This window comes from Coenobita brevimanus, chromosome 21 (genome assembly GCF_032717465.1).
Source record: "Coenobita brevimanus isolate Jiangsu-jjx chromosome 21, ASM3271746v2, whole genome shotgun sequence".
Classification (NCBI taxonomy): Eukaryota; Metazoa; Arthropoda; class Malacostraca; order Decapoda; family Coenobitidae; genus Coenobita; species Coenobita brevimanus.
The window spans coordinates 28,179,244-28,198,394 of record NC_136974.1 but is presented as its reverse complement, the minus strand read 5'-3'; the positions used below and the strand labels follow the sequence as shown (position 1 = coordinate 28,198,394).

The window sequence follows — 19,151 nt, the reverse complement described above, 5'->3', positions numbered from 1 at the left end:
ATGTTTGTTAATTATTAACATATGTTGCATATGTCAACCCAGCGTAACTGCAAAAGATGAAAGGATACTAAAATAACCAAACTAATCATGTACGATAATTTTGTATTGCATAATTTACGGGTAAGGCCATGACAAGAAACTAGCCTACATTTTAAATTGTAGTAAGTAACTAAGGCCCGTGTAGGCAAAAAAATAAATTAATTAATTAACTGTAATATTTGGAATAAAAATAAAACTTATGTAGGCAAAAAATACATTGTCATCTTTGGCATATTCATAACGCCCATATGAGCAAGAAGCTAATGTTTGATGTACAAGTAAAACACATTTAAATACAAAAAATAACCTACAGTAATCATTAAACACTGCAGAATATTCTGACCCATTTTTGTGTAAGCAAACTCCTCCTTTTAACACCTTTATTCATTGCAGAAGCTACACTTGCATTAAGGGGCATGGTAAGGAGGATTAACTTTTGAAATACAGAGTAAAAGTATAAACAGTTGGTGAACTAGTTGATGGAACGAATGCTAGCGTGTGTTTAAACAGGCGCCCGTGTTGCGACCTAGCGTGATCCAAGACTAAACAAATGATGATCGCTTTCCGCGCCGATACTGAAAATGACTTTAGAATTACTTTCAACATATTTTTGGAGCTTATTATTTTTAAATTTTGTCCGAATTAACAGAAATCTGGATCAGAGGGGTCCGGACCAAAGAGGTTCTACTGTATATATTATATTGGAAATATTAAGTTAAATAATTAACAGTCATACGTAATTAGTGAGATTCATGGGTTTGACTGGATTTGCATATCCACTGTTTATTCGGAGGAATACTGGACAAACACACTTTCATTTTTTCTTCACCACTTAGCAGTCTTGACCATTTCTTACTTTTTATGTTAGTAAGTGTTGAGAACCCCAGTTCATACAAACAAGAGGTAGTAACAACAGAAGAGTTTCTGGAGCTTTTATTGCTTGTGGATATTCATCCTTAGTGTGAATCCGGAGAGTTTCAAGTGAGACTTCCATGTACTTGGGTCATAGAGTCCAGTCATTACAAATATCTGTTAGCTCCTCATCCTCAGTAAGTTGCTGGTTGTATGATCGATCTTGAAAGAATGGATTTCACAGCCAGTCATAACTTTCAATGCATACAATATACTGTATTTGGGAAATAGTGCTTAGTGTTCTTATGTAGGCTTCCAAGGTACAAACATATCAGTGGAGCAATGTCTTTGTTCTTTGTATTGCAATCTCAGGAAATATATCCAAGTTGCCTTCTTTTACTTCACAGCTGAAGTAAATTCTTGCAGTACACTAATGATATAACGGGAGCACACTACTGTGCCGTAGCACACAGTTTGAAAATCACTGATCTAATCCATATTGTTTATTCTAGGTTTCCTGTTGAACATGCCCATCTCCCTGGCTCTGCCCACCCTGGCCCCCAAGTATGGCCGCTCCCTGGGTACACTGTCTACCAACAGTGTGGACCACTCCGACAGACCGGAGGACCTATACTGGGACCCGCCATATGAGCAGCAACTGGGTCGACTCTCAGCATACTTTGTGCACCTTGAGGTTTGTAGACACAAGGATATGGAAAGAAGGTCAGAAAGTGATTCTGGCAGGTTACTGTCAGGGAAGAAAGGAACATTAATAGTATGAAAAAAGATTGGAGCAGAGCAACATGCTGGAGAGAGAGAGAGAGAGAGAATGTTCACCATAAAAATTATGATAACTGAATACACATTAATTTGAACTTCTTCCAGTTGCCAACTCTGCCCTGCCAAGAGAGACTGATCTGTGAGCTGGCCTCAGATCCTGTAACCTTTTCTCCTATTGGGCAAATCTTCATGAAGGAACTCAGGTGAGAGAATTTGCATGAGGGTTATTGTGATTATTAAATGGTCTTCCATTTCCTGTTTCCAAACTCCGCCAACCACATTTATAATAGTGGGATCAGGATGATAAGGATACTGCAACTACTGTGGAGAATATACTATGTACTGCCTGATGCCACATTCTGTGAGAATCATCCTTGACCAAAGGATCTCTCTGTGTTTGTTCCTACTCAGTAATGACCCCCTCTTCCCACTACAACCCCCCTCTCCCTGATGTTATCGAGTACCTTAGATCTCTACCTTGTTCTTGATCTCTTTCCTTCTGTCATTCACCATGTTCTCATATGGTTTACTACCCAATCTCTTGCACTCCATTCGCTCTACAAGGCCAAACCATCTCAGGGTACTTCTAACACTTTCCAGCACATCCACACCAATACCACATTGCCTCTGAACTTTTTATAAAAAAGATAATATGGAGAAACTTGAAAGAGTACAGCAAAAGGTGACAGAATGATACCTAGATAGAGAAATAAGCCACATGAGGAACAGTTAGAAGAGTTAAATCTGCTTTCTTTAACTACGTATAGCCTACAGGTGATTTAATTCAAATATTCAAAATCTTCAAAAGACGTGATCACATGGCTGTTGAAAAGTACTTCACAGTCGATTGGTCAAATTATGCTAGAAGCAGTGGGCATAAAATGACTGGCAAGCATTGCTACTCACATGAAGCTATTCACTTCTTACACGGAGCAGTAAATATGTGAAATATGTTCCTTCTTTATGTGGTTAACTGTGTTACAGTACTGTAACACAGTTAACTGGTTGGATAAGTACAGTATTTGTCCTGGACTCCCCATCTAAGCATGTTCAGATCTGAATAATATATTTATGAAATAGCTTGGATAAGTACAGTATTTGTCCTGGACTCCCCATCTAAGCATCTTCAGATCTGAATAATACATTTATGAAATAAGATGTCTTGCAGTTCAAAACATGGAGGGCATACCAGCAACCATAGAACAACAATGATATTTCTTAAATTGAGATGTGTTTCCCTTGCAGATTATAATAGTATAGAATATTGTTCCCTTTCACTCATGAAATTTCTGTGACAGCTTTTGCATGGCTATTTCTTGCTTGTTTAGGTTGGAGGGTTTGGTGGGTGGAATGGAGAGCAAGGGATGGGGGGCTTCCTGCTTTCCAGTCAGTGTCTTTGGCAGATATCGATCTATTTATTGCCAGATGCCTTAATCCCGTAAGGGGTGGCCACAAACAAATCACCTCCATGTCGCCCTGTCCCTCACCATTTCACTTCCGTTCCCCCAGCTCACACACCCCTCTCTCATATACCTCTCAATTCCATCTATCCACCTCATCCTTGGCCTTCCCCTCCCTTTCCCCCCCTGCACCTCACTCACATACACACTCCTCATTAGTCTCTCACTCTCATTCCTCTCCACATGGGCAGACCACCTCACTGTATTTCTGCTAATGCTTTCTGTCACATCCACATCCACAGTGCAATGCTCCTTCACTTCCTCATTTGGCAGTCTGTCTCTCTATGGAACTCCACATGCTTCACTTCCATATGGTTGAGTTTGTATCACAGTACTGTCATCTAGTAACTTTTTCACTTCCTTGCTCACTTTCCTGTTACTTATCACTGCTTTCAAGGAACCAGCAACCTTTCTTCCTTGTTATACCCTTTCAAGTCCTTCACCCTCTAAACTTCCATCCTTACTCATCACACTACCTAAGTACATAAATGCACTCGCATTTTCCATTTCCTCCTCATCCAGCCTCACTGTACATTCACTGACTTCACTTCTCTTGAAGACCATAACTTCACTCTTCCCTACATTCACCTTTAGATTCCTTTTCTTACACACTCTTCCAAACTTATCCGCCAAGCCTTGCAGGTCCCCTTCGTCTTCACTTAACAACACAGTATCATCTGCAAATAACAGTACAGGTAGTTTCTAAACACTGCCCTCTCTTATTAGGGCAGATAGAATACACTAGTTATTTTAGTTATAATTCGGCCTATTACAGTCAGCTTCAAAAGGACCAAGAAGTATGTTGCTGTTTACTTTCCTTTGTACACCTTTCTCCTGTATCTGTCTGTCAAACAACTCCATATGTCGTTTCGTTTCGTTTCGTTTTCGTTTCGTTTCGTTTCGTTTTTAAAGGCTCCAACATGCTTGCATGTGTCGGCCTTGGTCACCAAATGGCGGCTCTCCACGCTGCACGATCCATTGCAGCCTCCCTGTTCAGTCCCTTAACCCTAAGGTCACACTTAATGACCTCGTCCCATGTCTTTCTCGGTCTACCCCTCATAACCCCACCCCCAATATTAACACTTCTCACCTTCCTCACCCAACTATCATCCCCCATCCTCTCCACATGTCCAAACCACCTCAATCTACCTCTCCTCATCACAACACCAATACACTCCAGTCCCATCCTACCTCTCAACTCTTCCCTCTCGGATAATTAATTTCCACACTTCTCTTATTTGCATACGTCCTTACAACAAAGTCCAAGCTTCAGTTCTGTATTTTAATGTGAGGATCACAATTTGTATTCCCTACGTGTCAGCAAGCGGGTTGGCGGAGGGTTAGTGCCTCTCTTCGGAAAAGAACTAGCTAAAATTACAAACAAGAAGCCTTGGACCAGTACGGACAAACAGGTGACGATCAAAAGGATATGGTTCGGATTGGAAAGTGGAATGTAAGGGATGCGAATGATGAGGTGAGAAAGTGAGAGATTGTCCAGGTGCTTGAGGGTGCCAAAGTGGACATATGTACTGAGACTAATTGGTGGGGCAAGAGTGTGAGAGAGTGGGAGTATGGATGGAGTATATATGCAAGAGTAGGTGAGAATGAGAGGCCAAAAGAGAGTGTATGTATTGTTGTTTGCAAGAGATGGAAGAAGAATATAAAAATGTATGGATCAATTGGTTCAAGGATTGTGTGGGTAAGATTGAAAGTAGGATTACAGATGTGGGCGATTGTATATGTGTATGCTTAAACGCAAGATCATGCAAGTAGAGTGTAAGAAGAGTATTGGGCAAATGTGGAAATGTGCTTGAAAATTTCTGAGAGGAATGATAGAGTTTTTTTGATTGGAGATATGAATGGAAAAGATGGGAATGTGAAGGTGGATGGAGTAGTTGGTGAATGGGGTGTGCCTGCAGAAGTGGATGAGAATGGCAGTGCTCTAGTGGATATTTGTGCAGGGAGGGGGTTGGTGATAGCCAGTACCCTCATTGGGCACAAAATGATCCACAGGTATACATGACGAGTGATGAGAAGGGTGGGTGGTGAATTGAATGAATGGAAGGCAGTGATTGATTATGTGTGTGTGGTTGAGAGAATGAGAAGGTATGTAGTGGATACAAGAGCATACAGAGGTTAGGGGAGTGGACTTTCAGACCACCACTTGGTGGTGGTGAAAGTGAAGGTTCAAGTGCAGTGGAGGAACAGAAGGAGGGAAGGACAGGAGGAAGTAGTCCATATAACAAGGGTAGAAAGGTTGCAAGAGAATGAAGAAAAGGCAGAACATAAGAGAGAAGCGGAGGAGCAATTGAGTACATATGATTTGGAGCAGATGGGGGAGGTGGAAGGTGTGTGCAAGATATTCACATGGGAAGTCTGTGCAGCATGTGACTTGGTGTGTGGGGTGAAGAGAAGACATAAGGGTGTGCAAGGAACAGCATGGTGGAATGAAGAGGTGAGACAAACTGTGGGGCAAAAAAAGAAAGCATAAAGTGAGAGGATGGGAAGAAGAGGCATGGAGGAAGTTGAGAGATGGAAGAGAGTGTTATATGGAGAGAGGAAGAGAGAGGTGGAATGATTATTAAGAGAGAGTAAGAAGAGAATGGATGAGGTATTTGGAAGGACTTTGAGTGTAAAGTGGAGAGAATGTAAGAAAATGTTCTGGAAGGAAGTAAAGAGAGTTGGACAGGGTGATAAGGAAGTTAGTAGGAGAGTGAAAGATAAAAATGTTAGATTAATAGTGGAGAAAGGATAAAAAGTGAGCTGATGGAGAGAACAATTTAGTGAGCTGTTAAACATAGAGAATGAAAGTAATGCAAGTATACGTAGCAGGGGAATGGCTGGGAGAAGGAAGGAGACGAGAAGGGTGGAAGAGATCAGTAGGATGAAAGTGGTGAAAGCAGTGAAGGGTAGTCAAAATTGGGTAAGCCCTAGGAATCGATGGAGTGTGTGGTGAAATGCTGAAGCATAAGGGAGAGGTGGTAGTACACTCAATCCTTGGCTATCACACCCTATTGGTCTCGCTATGGCTCCGCTATAGCTGAATTGAAGAACTTATGGTAATAGTTCTAACTGGTGCCATGACCTCAATATTTACCCCTAAGATACCTTTTTTTGTACCACATATTAACATATAATAGTCTAAAAATTAGCATGTTTTATGATGTGATCACAATTCTTATAAATACCTCTCACAGTTGATTCATTGATGTTATATTTCTTCCCCACACTTCGCTTGGTCTCACCATTGTCTATAAGTTTCACATTTCCAGTTTATCTGCATAACTTAGGTTCTTCCTCTTGTTTATTTCCCTGCCGGGTACCGCAGCATTACATTGGGCGATGGTAGGGGGATGGGGATGGGGTATGTTGGCCATGGTCATATCACAAAAAAGGTTATTGTTCTTGCTATTATTGTTCATGGTCTGAGAGCACGCACTTGAATGGTTTGGTGGGCGGGAGACTCGGTTGGGAGGCCAGTCAGCGCTTGGCTGGCGTGACGTCACACGACCAATCACAGAGTGAATCTTTTGTTGGCTGGGCGGAGCACTAGAGCCTGGCCTTTTTGAAATTTTTGAACATTTCCGGTGCGTGATAGCAGGCATTTAGTGCATGATAAAGGTATTTGGGTAATTTTTTATATAGGCGTGATAGCAAGATAAGGTATAGCCGAACCCGTGATAGCCGAGGGTTGAGTGTAGAATGGATATGGAAGATGTGTAGATTGGCCTGGGAGGAAGGCAGAGTCCTGGATGATTGGAAGTCACTTATAATATTTCCCTTGTACAAAGGAAAGCAGGAAAAAGAAGTGTGTGGTCATCATAGGGGCATTTGTCTTCTTAGTGTAATAAGAAAAGTATATGGTAGGGCACTTATTGACAGAGTCAGGGAAATAGCAGAGGAATTAGCTGGAGAAGAACATGAAGGTTTTAGGAAGGGAAGAAGTTGAGTAGATCAGATATTCATCCTTAGGTCTTTAGTGGAAAAGTTTCTTGAGAAGGGAAAGAAGCTGTATGCAGCCTTCATGGTTTTGGAGAAAGCATGTGACAGAGTGGATAGACAAGGAATGTGGAAAATATGAAGAATAAGTTACAGTCACTATTTTCGCGATATATACTCTCATGAAATTTTGTTCCACGATGGCAAGGGAATGTTTTTTTCCAAGGAGTCTCGCGATTTTCCTACGATTTTCATGAGCCCCCGCATCTCCACAGTCACTTGCTTTGAACTGACCATTGAGGAGATGTTGGAAACAGACAAACGAGTCAATAACAACGAAGTTCAGGAACTTTTACCTATCCCACCAGGTGAGCCAACATCTTGCCAAATCACAGACTTGCTGGCAACCACTGCTTGTTTGAAAGAGCAAATAGGAATGTGATGGGAGGACAGAGATCAGGAACATTTTCCTCCCGATGGTGGACAGACTTCTGGCTAATTAAAAGGACCTTTTCAACGCCAGAGTTCATGCACATCATCAGACTTTAATAACATCATTCCTGTCCTTTTGCATTCAGCAAGTCCAGGCTTTGGAGGACATACAGGCTGGGGAAGACGAAGGTGCTGTGGACGAGGACACTGACAACATTGGGGAGCTTGATGAGCTCCCACTGGATTTTGAGGGCTTTTTATGTTGAAGCATTGAGAAGTGGTGGTGAGGGGGACTCAATAGTGGTGGTGGGGAGCAGTGAGGGGGCAGGTGGTAACTAACCACTGCTCTCAGCCTTGGAACTCATCTTCAAGCCCCATCAAGCAGTTCAGCCTAAGTGTCAGTGTCAATTCTTTGTTCAGTAATATGTCTGATTAACTGTATGTAGTTTATAGTCGGGGTATTGTGTCATTAATGGGTAGCTAAGGGGGAATGAGGTGGCTAACCCCGGAACCAATCACCACTTATAATGTGTAAAGTATACGAATTAATTTCATGAGTTTAACTTTCACTCCGCAATTGCGGTGCCAATTAGGCGCGAAAATAGTGACTGTACTGTATATGGAGTAAATGGGGAATTGTTGAATGTTGTGAAGAGTATGTATGAGGGTGCTATGGCTACAGTGCCTGTGGATAGTGAACTGAGTGAATTTTTCTCTGTCTGAATGTTATATTGAACAGGGATGTGTCATCTGTACATGGATGGAGTTATAAAGGAGGTACAAGGTAGGGCAGTGGATGTTGGAGTGGCCCTAACGAGAGAGGGCAGAATCTGGAAACTACAGTACTTGTACTGTTGTTTGCAGATGATACTGTCTTGTTTAGTGAAGATGAAAGGGAACTGCAAAGCTTAGTGATCGAGTTTCTGAGAGTGAGTCAGAAACTGAATCTAAAGGTGAATGTAGGGAAGAGTAAAGTTACTGTCTTCGAGAGAAATGAAGTCATTGAATGTACTGTGAGGTTGGATGGTCAGGAAATGGAAAATATGAGTGCATTAAAGTACTTAGTGTGATGAATAAGGATGGAAGTTTGAAGATAAAGTGCTTGAAAGGACACAGCAAGGAAGAATGGTTGCTGATTCTTTGAAAGCAGTGATAAGAAGTAGGGAAGTGAGCATGGGAGTAAAAAATATGCTGCATCATAGTATTGTGATACCAACTCTAACATATGGAAGTGAAGCTTGGACATTGTTGGAAGGGCGCAAGTCAAGAGTGAAAGCAGTGGAAATGAGTTATATGAGAGGAGCATGTGGAGTTACATGGAGAGTCAGACTGACAAATGAAGAAATGAAGAAGCATTTTGGTGTAGATGTGGATGTGACAGAAAGCATAAGAAGAAATACACTGAGGTGGTCTGGCCATGAGGAGAGGATTGAGAGTGAGAGACTAATGAGGAGTGTGTATGTGAGTGAGGTGGAGGGGGGAGAGGGAAGGGGAGGCCAAGGATGAAGTGGATGGGTGGAATTGAGAGGTATATGAGAGAGGGGTGTGTGGGCTGGGGGAAGGGCAGTGAAATGGCTTGGGACAAGGTGACATGGAGGTGATTTTTTTGTGGCCACCCCTTATGGGATTGAGGCATTTGGCAATAGATAGATAGATAGACTACTGCCATGCAAAGAATTCTTTACTTTCATGCTCACTTCCCGATTCTATGCCACTTACCTCAGTGCACTCGCACCCCTCCCTTTCCACAGTACCTTTTCTCACACTTCATCCTTCAACCTCCGTTTTTATTCATCATACTGTCCAACAGCTTCAGAAAAAATGCACTGTACAGGAAAGAAAAGGGAGCTGTCCCTAGGGAGGTGGTGAAGCGGGCAGTGAGAAAGGCTGGGATTGAGGAGTGGGTGGCTAGAGTGGTTATAGCTATGTATATGGGTGCTCACATGCAGGTAAGAGTGAATGAAAATTTGATTTATGAGTTTTCCATGAATGTTGGTGTGCATCAGAGGTCAGTCTTGAGCCCCTTATTGTTTGTCATGGTGCTTGAAGTTGTCTCATGTGACTTCAAAAGTGGACTCACATAGATGTTGTATGCTGTTTGCTTGGTGTTGATTGCAGAAAATGAAAAGGAGGCAGAGGAAAGGTTTAGGAAATGGAGAGACAGAATAGGATACAGGGATTTGAGAGTAAATGTAGACAAGACAAAAGTGATGATATCTAGGGCTGGTGGCAGTACTATCAAAGCAGAGGGAGTGTGGTCATGTACGGTTTACCACAAGGGTGTGGGAAGAAACTCCATCTTGTGTTGTGTTTGTGATAAGTGGGTACATAAGAGATGTAATGGTATTAGAGGTATGGTAAACAGCAAAATAATGCAGATTTTGTGTGTGCAGTGTGCCAGGAGACTCTGCAGATTGGCTGGCATGAAAGGATTAATTTTGCTGGAGAGCCTTTTGGGTGTGTAAGAGTTTTGTTATTTGGGGGACTTGTTATGTGCTGGAGGTGGGACTGGAGCTAGCTCTGTGGCTAAGTTAAAGAGTGGTTGGAGGCAGTTCTGGGAGCTGTTGCCTCTCCTGACACTGAAAGGGACCTTTCTCCATGTTAACATGTGAAAGGATCTTTCTATATATCATGTGTTAGGAGATGCTGGGGGAGGTTCTGGGAGCCGTTGTCTCTCCTGACATTGAAAGGGATCTCCCTCCATGTTAAGGGGTCTTTGTATATGGCATGTGTTAGGAGTGTATTGCTGTATGATAGTGAGACCTGGGCAGTAAAGGAAGAGAATATTTGTAGCCTCAAGCATACAGAAATTACAATGATTGGATAGATGTACTATACAGTACATCCTTGAATGTAAGGCCTGGGGGGCTTTCATGTTCCTGAACTTGAATCTTCCGATTTCTCTACTCTCTGGCTGCGGCTTTCCTATCATTCTCTGACTAAATATATCCATGCTGTTTACTTATCCCCTGATTCTACTGACTTTGGAAAATTCTTCGACTATTTTACTTCTAAGACAGGAACACTTTCTGTCCATTTCTCCTTTCTCTGAAGTCTCCATTCTGGGAGATTTCAATGTTCACCACCACCTTTGGCTTTCCTTTCCTTTCACTGATCCACCTAGTGAACAAGCCTACATCTTTTCTATCCTTAATGACCTAGACCAGTTTGTACAGCACTCTACCCGTATCCCTGACCACCTCATAGGGAGTTCTGACATACTTGACCTCTTCCTTACAACTAATCCTTCTGCTTATGCTGTTATTCTTTTCTCCCTGCTGGGCTCCTCCGATCACAACCTTACTGCCTTGATCTGTCCTATCACTCTAGTACGGCCTGTGGATCCTCCAAAGAAATGTTGGTTGTGGTACTTTGGAGCTGCTGATTGGGAGGCCCTCAGGCAGTACTTCTAAGATTTTCCCTGCAATGATTATTGCTTCCATGTCTGAAAGCCATCTGAGTGTGCCTTGCACATTACAGAGGTTATTCTCACGGGCATGGAAGCATACATTCCATTCTCATATACAGTACTTAGACTAATGCAAAAAACCTTGGTTTAATCGTGCTTGTTCTAATGCTGTCTGGAAGGAGAAGCCTACAAAAGGTACCAGAGCCAACCCACTCCAGAATCTCATCTTTTTCATGTTTCTGCCCGGAATCGTGCTAAATCTGTCCTTCACTCTGCCAAAAATAATTTCATCCATACTAAATGCAGTGAACTCTCCAACTCGAATTCTTCCTGCTCCTTCTAGCTCCTTGCCAAAAACCTTTCTAACAACTTTACCTCATCATCCTTCCTTCCTCTATTCTACTCTGATGACTCTATAGCTATATCTTCTACTGATAAAACAGAACTCTTCACTCACACTTTCTCCTCCAATTCCACCTTAGATGATTCTGGGACTGTCTCTCCATCACTTACCCCCTCTGACTTCCTCATGGCTGACATTAAAATTTCTTCAGTTGATGTGTTCTCTGCATCATTGGCCTCAATACTAACAAGGCATATGAGCCTGATAGGGTCCCTCCTGTTGTCCTCCAGAACTGTGTTTCATTGCCGACACTCTGCCTGGGTAAACTATTTTGCCTTTGTCCATCAGCTTGTACTTTTCCTTTTTGCTGGAAGTTTGCTTTCATTCAGCCAGTCCCAAAGAAGGGTGACCATTCTCAACCCTCTAACTATCGTCCAATTGCTTTAACATCCAGTGTCTCAAAAGTTTTTGAGTCTCTTTTTAACAAAAAAATTTTTTAAAGCAACTTTCCTGTCACAACCTTTTTCCCGATCGTCAGTATGGATTCTGCCAGGGATGCTCCACTGGGGATCTTCTCATGGATGTTTCAGACTTCTGGTCATCCTCCTTTCAGGACACTGGCAAAAGCTTTGCCATTGCACTTGACATCTCAAAGGCTTTCGATCGAGTCTGGCATAAATCTTTAATTTCCAAAATGCCCTCTTATACGGTTTCCATCCTTTTATTAGTGCCTTTATCTGTAGCTTCCTTTTTGGTCATTTAATAGCTGCTGCTGTAGACGGCCACCGTTCTTCTCCTAGAGCTATCAATAGTGGTTTTCCATAGGGCTCTGTCCTGTCACCAACTCTCTTCCTTTTATTCATCAATGACCTTCTAAGCTGTACATCTAACCCTGTCCACTCATACACTGATGACTCCACCCTTCACCTTTCCATTCGTTTCCCACAGCATCAATCTCAGCAGTTACTTCAACAAACAAGGGATGAGGCTATGGCACACCTGATGTCTGACTTGGCTTGTATCACTGATTGGGCTAAAAGCAATCTTGTTTTAAATGCACCAAAAACTCAGTTCTTACATTTATCAACCCAACAGAATCTTCCACAGGAGTACCCACTAATTTTCAACAATATCCAGTTTAATCCTGCATCATCTTTAAACAAACTTGGAGTTTCATTCTCTCAGGATTTATTTTGGAAAGAACATATCGCCTCTCTCATAAAATCAGCTTCCAAGAGATTAGGTGTGCTAAGCCATCTCCTTGCCTTCTGTACTGCTCCATAGTTGTTGACTTTATACACAGGTTTTATTCGCCCATATAGAGTACAACTCTCATGTGTGGGGAGGCTTCCTACATACAGCTCTTCTCAACAAGGTGGAGTCAACTCTTCATCTCATCAACTCTCCTCCTCCTACTAGCTCCCCTCAACCTCTGTATCTTATCCGTACTGTTGCATCTTTTTCTCTTTTCTATCACTACTTCAGTGGTCACTGCTCGTCAGAACTGTCTGCTTGCATCCCTTCTCTACTACGGTGGGCGTGTAACACCCGTCTAGCAAAACTCTCATTCCTTTTCTGTCCAGCTCTGTAATGCAAGCGTTAACCATTACTCCCAGTCCTTCATGTATGAAACAGGTCAACTCTGGAAGGAACTGTCTCCCTCTGTCTGTATTTCCTACTGCCTGTGATCTCCAGTCTTTCAAAAGCAGTGTGTCCAGGCATCTCTAAATGAATGGTTCTTGAATTTGGCTCTCTAGCCCCCCCCCCCCTTTTTTTTAAGAACAATTTGCAGGCTCCTGGCCTTTGGTTCCTTCTTCCTTGCATAAAAAAAAAATATATATATATATGATTGGAAGAGTTAGGAGGAAGAATGGGACTGAAATGTATTGATGTCGTGATGAGGAGGGGTAGATTGAACTGGTTTGAGCATGTTGAGAGGATGGAGGAGGACAGTTGGGTGTGAAATGTGAGAAGTGTGAATGTCCAGGGTAGGACTGTGAGAGGCAGACCGAAAAAGACCTGGGATGAGGTCAAAGAGTCTGATCACAAGGATAAGGTACTTAACAGGGAGGCTGCCATAGGTCAGGCAGTACAGAAAGCTACCATTAGGTGACCAGGGCTGATACATGGAAACACACTGGAGCGTTTGTAATTGATACAATGTGAGTACTGCCTACATACTTGAAAGCAGTAAAGACACAGAAGTTCTCTGTTTTTTGACCATTCAACCTGACTGCACACACTTCATGACCCTCTTCATGACAAAAGCCGTAGCATTACTCTTTGCCACATTCATTTTAAAATTTTATTTCAGACACACGCTTCCAGTCTCATTCACCAAACCTTGCAGTTCCTACTTGTATTCACTTAACACACCAGGATCATCAGAAGACAACAGTCCATGAGCTTCCACACCCTACTCAGTCTCATTAGTGACACTCACACAGCCACTGACCTATTGTCTTTCTTTTACATTATCCATATAAATACTGGACACCCACAGGCGTATGACATAATCCAGTTTCAACCGAATCTTTGTATCAGAGAACTCTCTGTTCATCTTCTTCTAACAGCATTCAGCAGGTTCCAGTTTACCCAGTATTTTCTCAGCACCTTCCACATCTTTTGTTTGTGTGCTCTGTTATATGCTCTCTCTAGATCCATGAAGCCAGTATACAGCTTCTTTCATCATCATCAGCATCATCATTATCTTGACCTTTTTTCCCACCTTCCCTGCTTTTCATCTCTCTAAGTACTGTACGAGGTGGTACCCAAAACTTCCAGTAATTTGAACAGAGGGAGCCAACCGTTTGCAGTTTTGCCTTTTGCTGCTAGTAGGAGTCACCAGTACCCCTTGTGCATCAGTGTGGCCTGGCTGTGTCTGTGAGCGGATGTGTTGTTGAGCTACGCATACTATTGTAACGTGGTGTGTAGGTGGTTTGGTGGTTTTGCAATGGCGGACCTCACGAAACAAAGAACCTGCATCAAGTTATTCTTCAAGATTAACAAGACAACTGCAGAAACTCACCGGTTGCTTCAGCAAGCCTTTGGTGACAATGCTATGTCCCAAAGCAGAACATTTTTCTGGTACAAGCGGTTCCAGGAAGGACAAATGTCTGTCGAAGACGATGATCATTCTGGATGACCATCAATGGCAACAACATCAGAAAACATTGGAAATGTTCGTCAGGCCATCCTTGCAGATCGTAGACAAACTATCCATGATGTTTGTCATATCGTTGGACTGTCGTACGGGAGTGTGCAATGCACTTTGTTGGACATGTTGGGCATGAGACACATCGCTGCAAAATTTGTGCCAAGACTTCTGAGTGACAAACAGAAGGCACACCACATTGCAGTTTGCAGGGAGCACAAGAATCAGGTCAGAGATGACATCACCTTCATCTCCAAGATCATAACTGGTGATGAATCATGTGTTTATAGTTATGACCTGGAGACAAAGCAGCAGTCATTGCATTGGAAGTCTCCCAGTTCACCGTGGCTGAAAAAAGCGCATCAAGTTCGCAGCAGTGTCAAGTCGAAGTTGATCGTTTTCTTTGATATCCAAGGAATTCGTCCCACCCGGTCAATCTGTCAGCAGAAAGTTTTACTGTCAAGTTTTGCAGCTTCTGAGGGAGAACATCCGCCGCAAACGTCCAGAACAGTGGAAGAACAAGGACTGGGTCCTGCATCATGACAACGACCCCGCCCACAAGTCAGCTGTTGTCCGGCAGTTCCTGGTTTCCACTAGCATGGTAGTCATTCCCCACCCACCCTGTTTGCCTGACCTTGCCCCCTGCAACTTTTTCCTGTTTCCCAAGCTGGAATTATGACTGAATGGGCGTCGATTTGACCCGACTGAGGAGATCCAGACAGAATCGCAGGAGGTGCTCAAGACCTAAACGCCTGACGCCTTTCAGGGATGCATGGACTCGGAAAAAACGCTGGGACCACTGTATACATGCCCAAGGGGATTACTTCGAAGGCAACAGCGAGAACTAGGAGGTAAGGTAGCATATTTTCGTACAATATTCAAATTACTGGACCTTGTGGGTAGTACCTCGTACATATCTGAAAGATCTTGTTTACGCTTTCTACCCTTCTTCAAAATCCCTTGTTCCTCTCTTTTTTCCTGAGTAGTCCAATTCACTCTGTTAGTAACAGTTCTGCAATACAGTATATCGTTCCTGATCTAAGGAGACAAATACATCTATGACAGCTACATACTCCTCATTCCCCTAGTATAAGGGAGCTATTTTACCTGACTTCTAATCTTCTCTGGCCATTCTGTCTCATTGCTGACTGCATTATATAAAGCAGAATGCAGTCTAACCACTTTTTATCCTCATAGCTATGGATTTTTAGGCTGAGCATCATAATATATTATGGGGTTTGCCCACACCTTTGTACACTCAGTTTTAGTAAAATGGCCCATTCCCTCCCAACCAGGTTAATTCATGGACCAGTTGACACCACGGATAACTCCTTAATGTGGCGCTACATGTCTGCGGCAAGAGAAGGCTTTGCTGCACCCATACAGGATTGTGCCCGTGCCTATCCTTCATGCCCACTCCCAGCTGATCGAGTTCTTAATATGGCTGTACTTAAGGTCTGGCAGTACATCTCATCCAAACTCAACCTGCAGCTTATCTAATGGATAGCTTAGTGTGGTTGGATCTGTTCTGATCTGCCTCTAGTTAAATCAGAGTCGAGGACACTGCAAGTCAAGCTCTGTCCTTTTCTGTGTCAGTATCATATCTAACATATCTAAAGGATACAGTGGTTCTGTAGTTGGATGGGTTTAGTTTAGTCTCAGGTTTAATTCTGAGTCTGGCACACTACAAGCTCAATCCCTTTCTGTGTTATTGTCATCTCTAAGCTCAGCCTCCAGCTTATTAAAAGAATAACTCAGTTCTTCAGCCTGTTTCGGTGTGTAGCTAGATCACCTCAAAGCCAAGATATTATATGTCAAGCATATTTCTTTTCTTTGTCAGTGTTATCTCCAAATCAGCTAAGGGACAGCTCAGTGGTCAGATCTATTTAGGTATGTTTCTGGCAACATTCAGAGTCCATGATATTACAAGTGAAGCTCAATCCCTTTCTGTGTCAGTGTCAGTTTAACTCGGCCACATATTCATAGTTTAAGTTACTTTAGATAACTTGTCATAATACTAAGTTCAGTATCCACCTAAATGATGCTTAACCATTTTGTTGCAGTGGATGCACGTGGGTATTTTATTCAGTATACATCCAGACCCATGTTTTTTATCTATCAGTCAAAAGATTACCAGTAATTGAGATAGTACTGGTATTCAACCCTCTGACTACCCTCACTGTAAGAAAACAATCTTGTAGTAGCCTGGGTAACATACTTTAACACATCCACAGAAGGCAAAAGGGGTTAATCTGAATGACTACTCTACCTAAGTAACCTTCATCTCCACACATTGGAAGTGGGCATTACTACAGTGCAATAACACACTGAGTCTAACTCATCAGGCTTAATTCCACACTCCAGGTAAGATGTTACACATTTTATATTCATGTTAACTCCACAGTATTGATGAAACTCTAATAAGGTCTCAACCATATATATATATATATATATATATATATATATATGTATGTATGTATATGTATAGATAGATAGATATAGATATGAAATGAAAAAGGGAAATAGCAGAAAGTTACTGCAGGCTGCCATAATTCCTAAGAAAGGAAATTTGTCACAGGAAGATCATTAGCTATAGATATTTCTCAGAAATTACTAATAATAATAAGTGCCCATTACTATTCTTTGACCTAGCACAAATCTGCAGTGCAAAACTCAGTGCATCAAACCAATAATGCTGCATTAAAAAAAAAAAAAAAAAAAAAAAACACTAATCACTGTAAATCTGTATATAAGTCTTGGAGCAGCATGTGTCAAAATGATTACTCTGAGTCCTTTACTCTTCATCCACAGGCTTTTTTCCTGTGGTGAATTGTGCCACATACTTTATAATGCCAAACTCAGTATATTTTGTAAATAACCAAAAATATATAAATGATAAAACTTAGCATCCGGTATCTCCTTAAATTAAATGCACTATTTAACTGGTCATTGGTTAATGATATAACATGTCTTTTTAGTATCACCAAGTACTGTATTTCAAAAGCTTGTCTGGGGTATAACTGCAGGAAGTTTTCTATCCTTTAATGTTCTGGACTACAGAAGCCTGGTTGTGGTCCCATACACCATGGAGGGGAACACATAACTGGCTGCTGTTGTACTGCTGTTACTGTTACAAGGAACTGATATCTAATGCTATGTTTAAAACCCCTACCACATGCATCTTCCTCTCCACATTGGGAGTTCTGTTTGGGATCACAGTAGTGTTGTAGTCTTGTTAACACGTGGTAATAATGTGCATGATATGGCTCTTGTGACTGAATATTTATTTCACTATTTAATGTGTGAGTGCGTGTGTGTGTATGATGTATGTATAGGGACTGATAAATAAGTGATGATGTATCATTTCTTATTTATGTTTATGCATTAGTAAGGGCATTATGTTGCTGCTTAAAATTACACTTGGCTATGTAATAACATACCACAGTTCAAACCCATGAGGTAGCCAGTGGCTTTTCTGTCAACATAGCCAGTGTTTTTTCTACCACAATGGTCCCAGGAATAAAGGGTGATCTGCTGTTTAAATGATCCAGACTATGGCAGCCTACCCTCAGGCCCTCCTATGTCCCAGGACCTTTGTGGCCCCAGATGAATAACATGGATTGATTGTTACAGTTTTTACTGTAGGCTAAAGACAATGATTACATAACATAGCTTAGCTGAGAAAGAGGTAATGTAATATTGTTTAACTCCAGAGTAACTATGAATCCAATATATCACGTTTAAAAACAGCTCACTCAGTATTCAAGTTAAAAAAATGGCATTCGTTATGTATTTTTATACTGCATTATGTAATTATCAAAAGTGTAAGTTCAATACTTGGGCATTCTTTACCTGCAAATAAATCATTCTTCCAACATCAACACTGGTTACAGTAAGTCCTTGTTACATGTTACCTTTTTTATGTTAATTCCTCAGTATAGTGCAGATACTGTATACTGGAACTTAAAGTTCCAGTGATACTTTTAAAGCTGATCTACCAAGTCCCAAAATTTACAGCACCAAATTTGTGGAAAAAAATAGTTATAATTTGGGAAACAAGAACTGCTTGCAGTTTACTATCATACAGCATTGTTAGCTAATACCTGTCTGCTCTTTCAACAACTGAAGTGTGAGCATACTTGGTGGTGATTTACACATACAGTAATTTGTCTTCCAGTCTTATTATACCATTAATGATGGATGGGGATGTAAATACAGTATTATCTATTCTGTTTTCTCTCTTCTGATGGTTCTTTGGCGAATGGTACTGTTTTGCAAAGACTAACTCTTGATACACAATGCTAAGAATCCTAAATGGAGCCTAAGGTTGGTCAGAAAATTTATGAAGAAGCTAAAATGGAGCTGAAAGAAAGAGGCTTGTCAAATTATAATTGTGTAAAAATAATAATAATAATAATAATAATAAGCATGTGGTCAGAAAGGTAGGATTAGCATAAAAAAGGAAAAGAAAAAAAAAATAAACATCACAAACTAAGATTGCATATATTCGTTTGTCCTTGACCTGCTCAACCAGGTGACATATTGCACAGTATTTGTATTTTACTTTTGCAACCAGACAAGTTTATTCAGCTTAGGAGTGACTGTTCAGACTGGAAGAATCAGACTAAGTCTTCACCAACCCCTTGAGTGCTACCCATCATCACTGGGAAGTAGTAGTAGTAGTAGTTGTTCCCTAGGCAGTCTGGCCGAACAGCCCCGAGTCCCTTAGGAAGGCAATGGCCG

General features: G+C 41.6%; 1 protein-coding gene across 1 annotated transcript in view; it reads left to right on the top strand.

The window, feature by feature from the left end:
- The window catches only part of LOC145392245 (uncharacterized), an 84,806-nt gene extending 68,898 nt beyond the window's left edge, over nucleotides 1-15,908 (top strand). Inside the window, exons 2-4 of the mRNA XM_080266708.1 lie at nucleotides 1,404-1,585; nucleotides 1,777-1,874; nucleotides 15,704-15,908. Of these exons, the coding sequence (XP_080122834.1) occupies nucleotides 1,404-1,585; nucleotides 1,777-1,874; nucleotides 15,704-15,908 (485 nt within the window). The remainder of the gene's footprint in view (nucleotides 1-1,403; nucleotides 1,586-1,776; nucleotides 1,875-15,703) is intronic.
- Nucleotides 15,909-19,151: the final 3,243 nt, after the last annotated feature.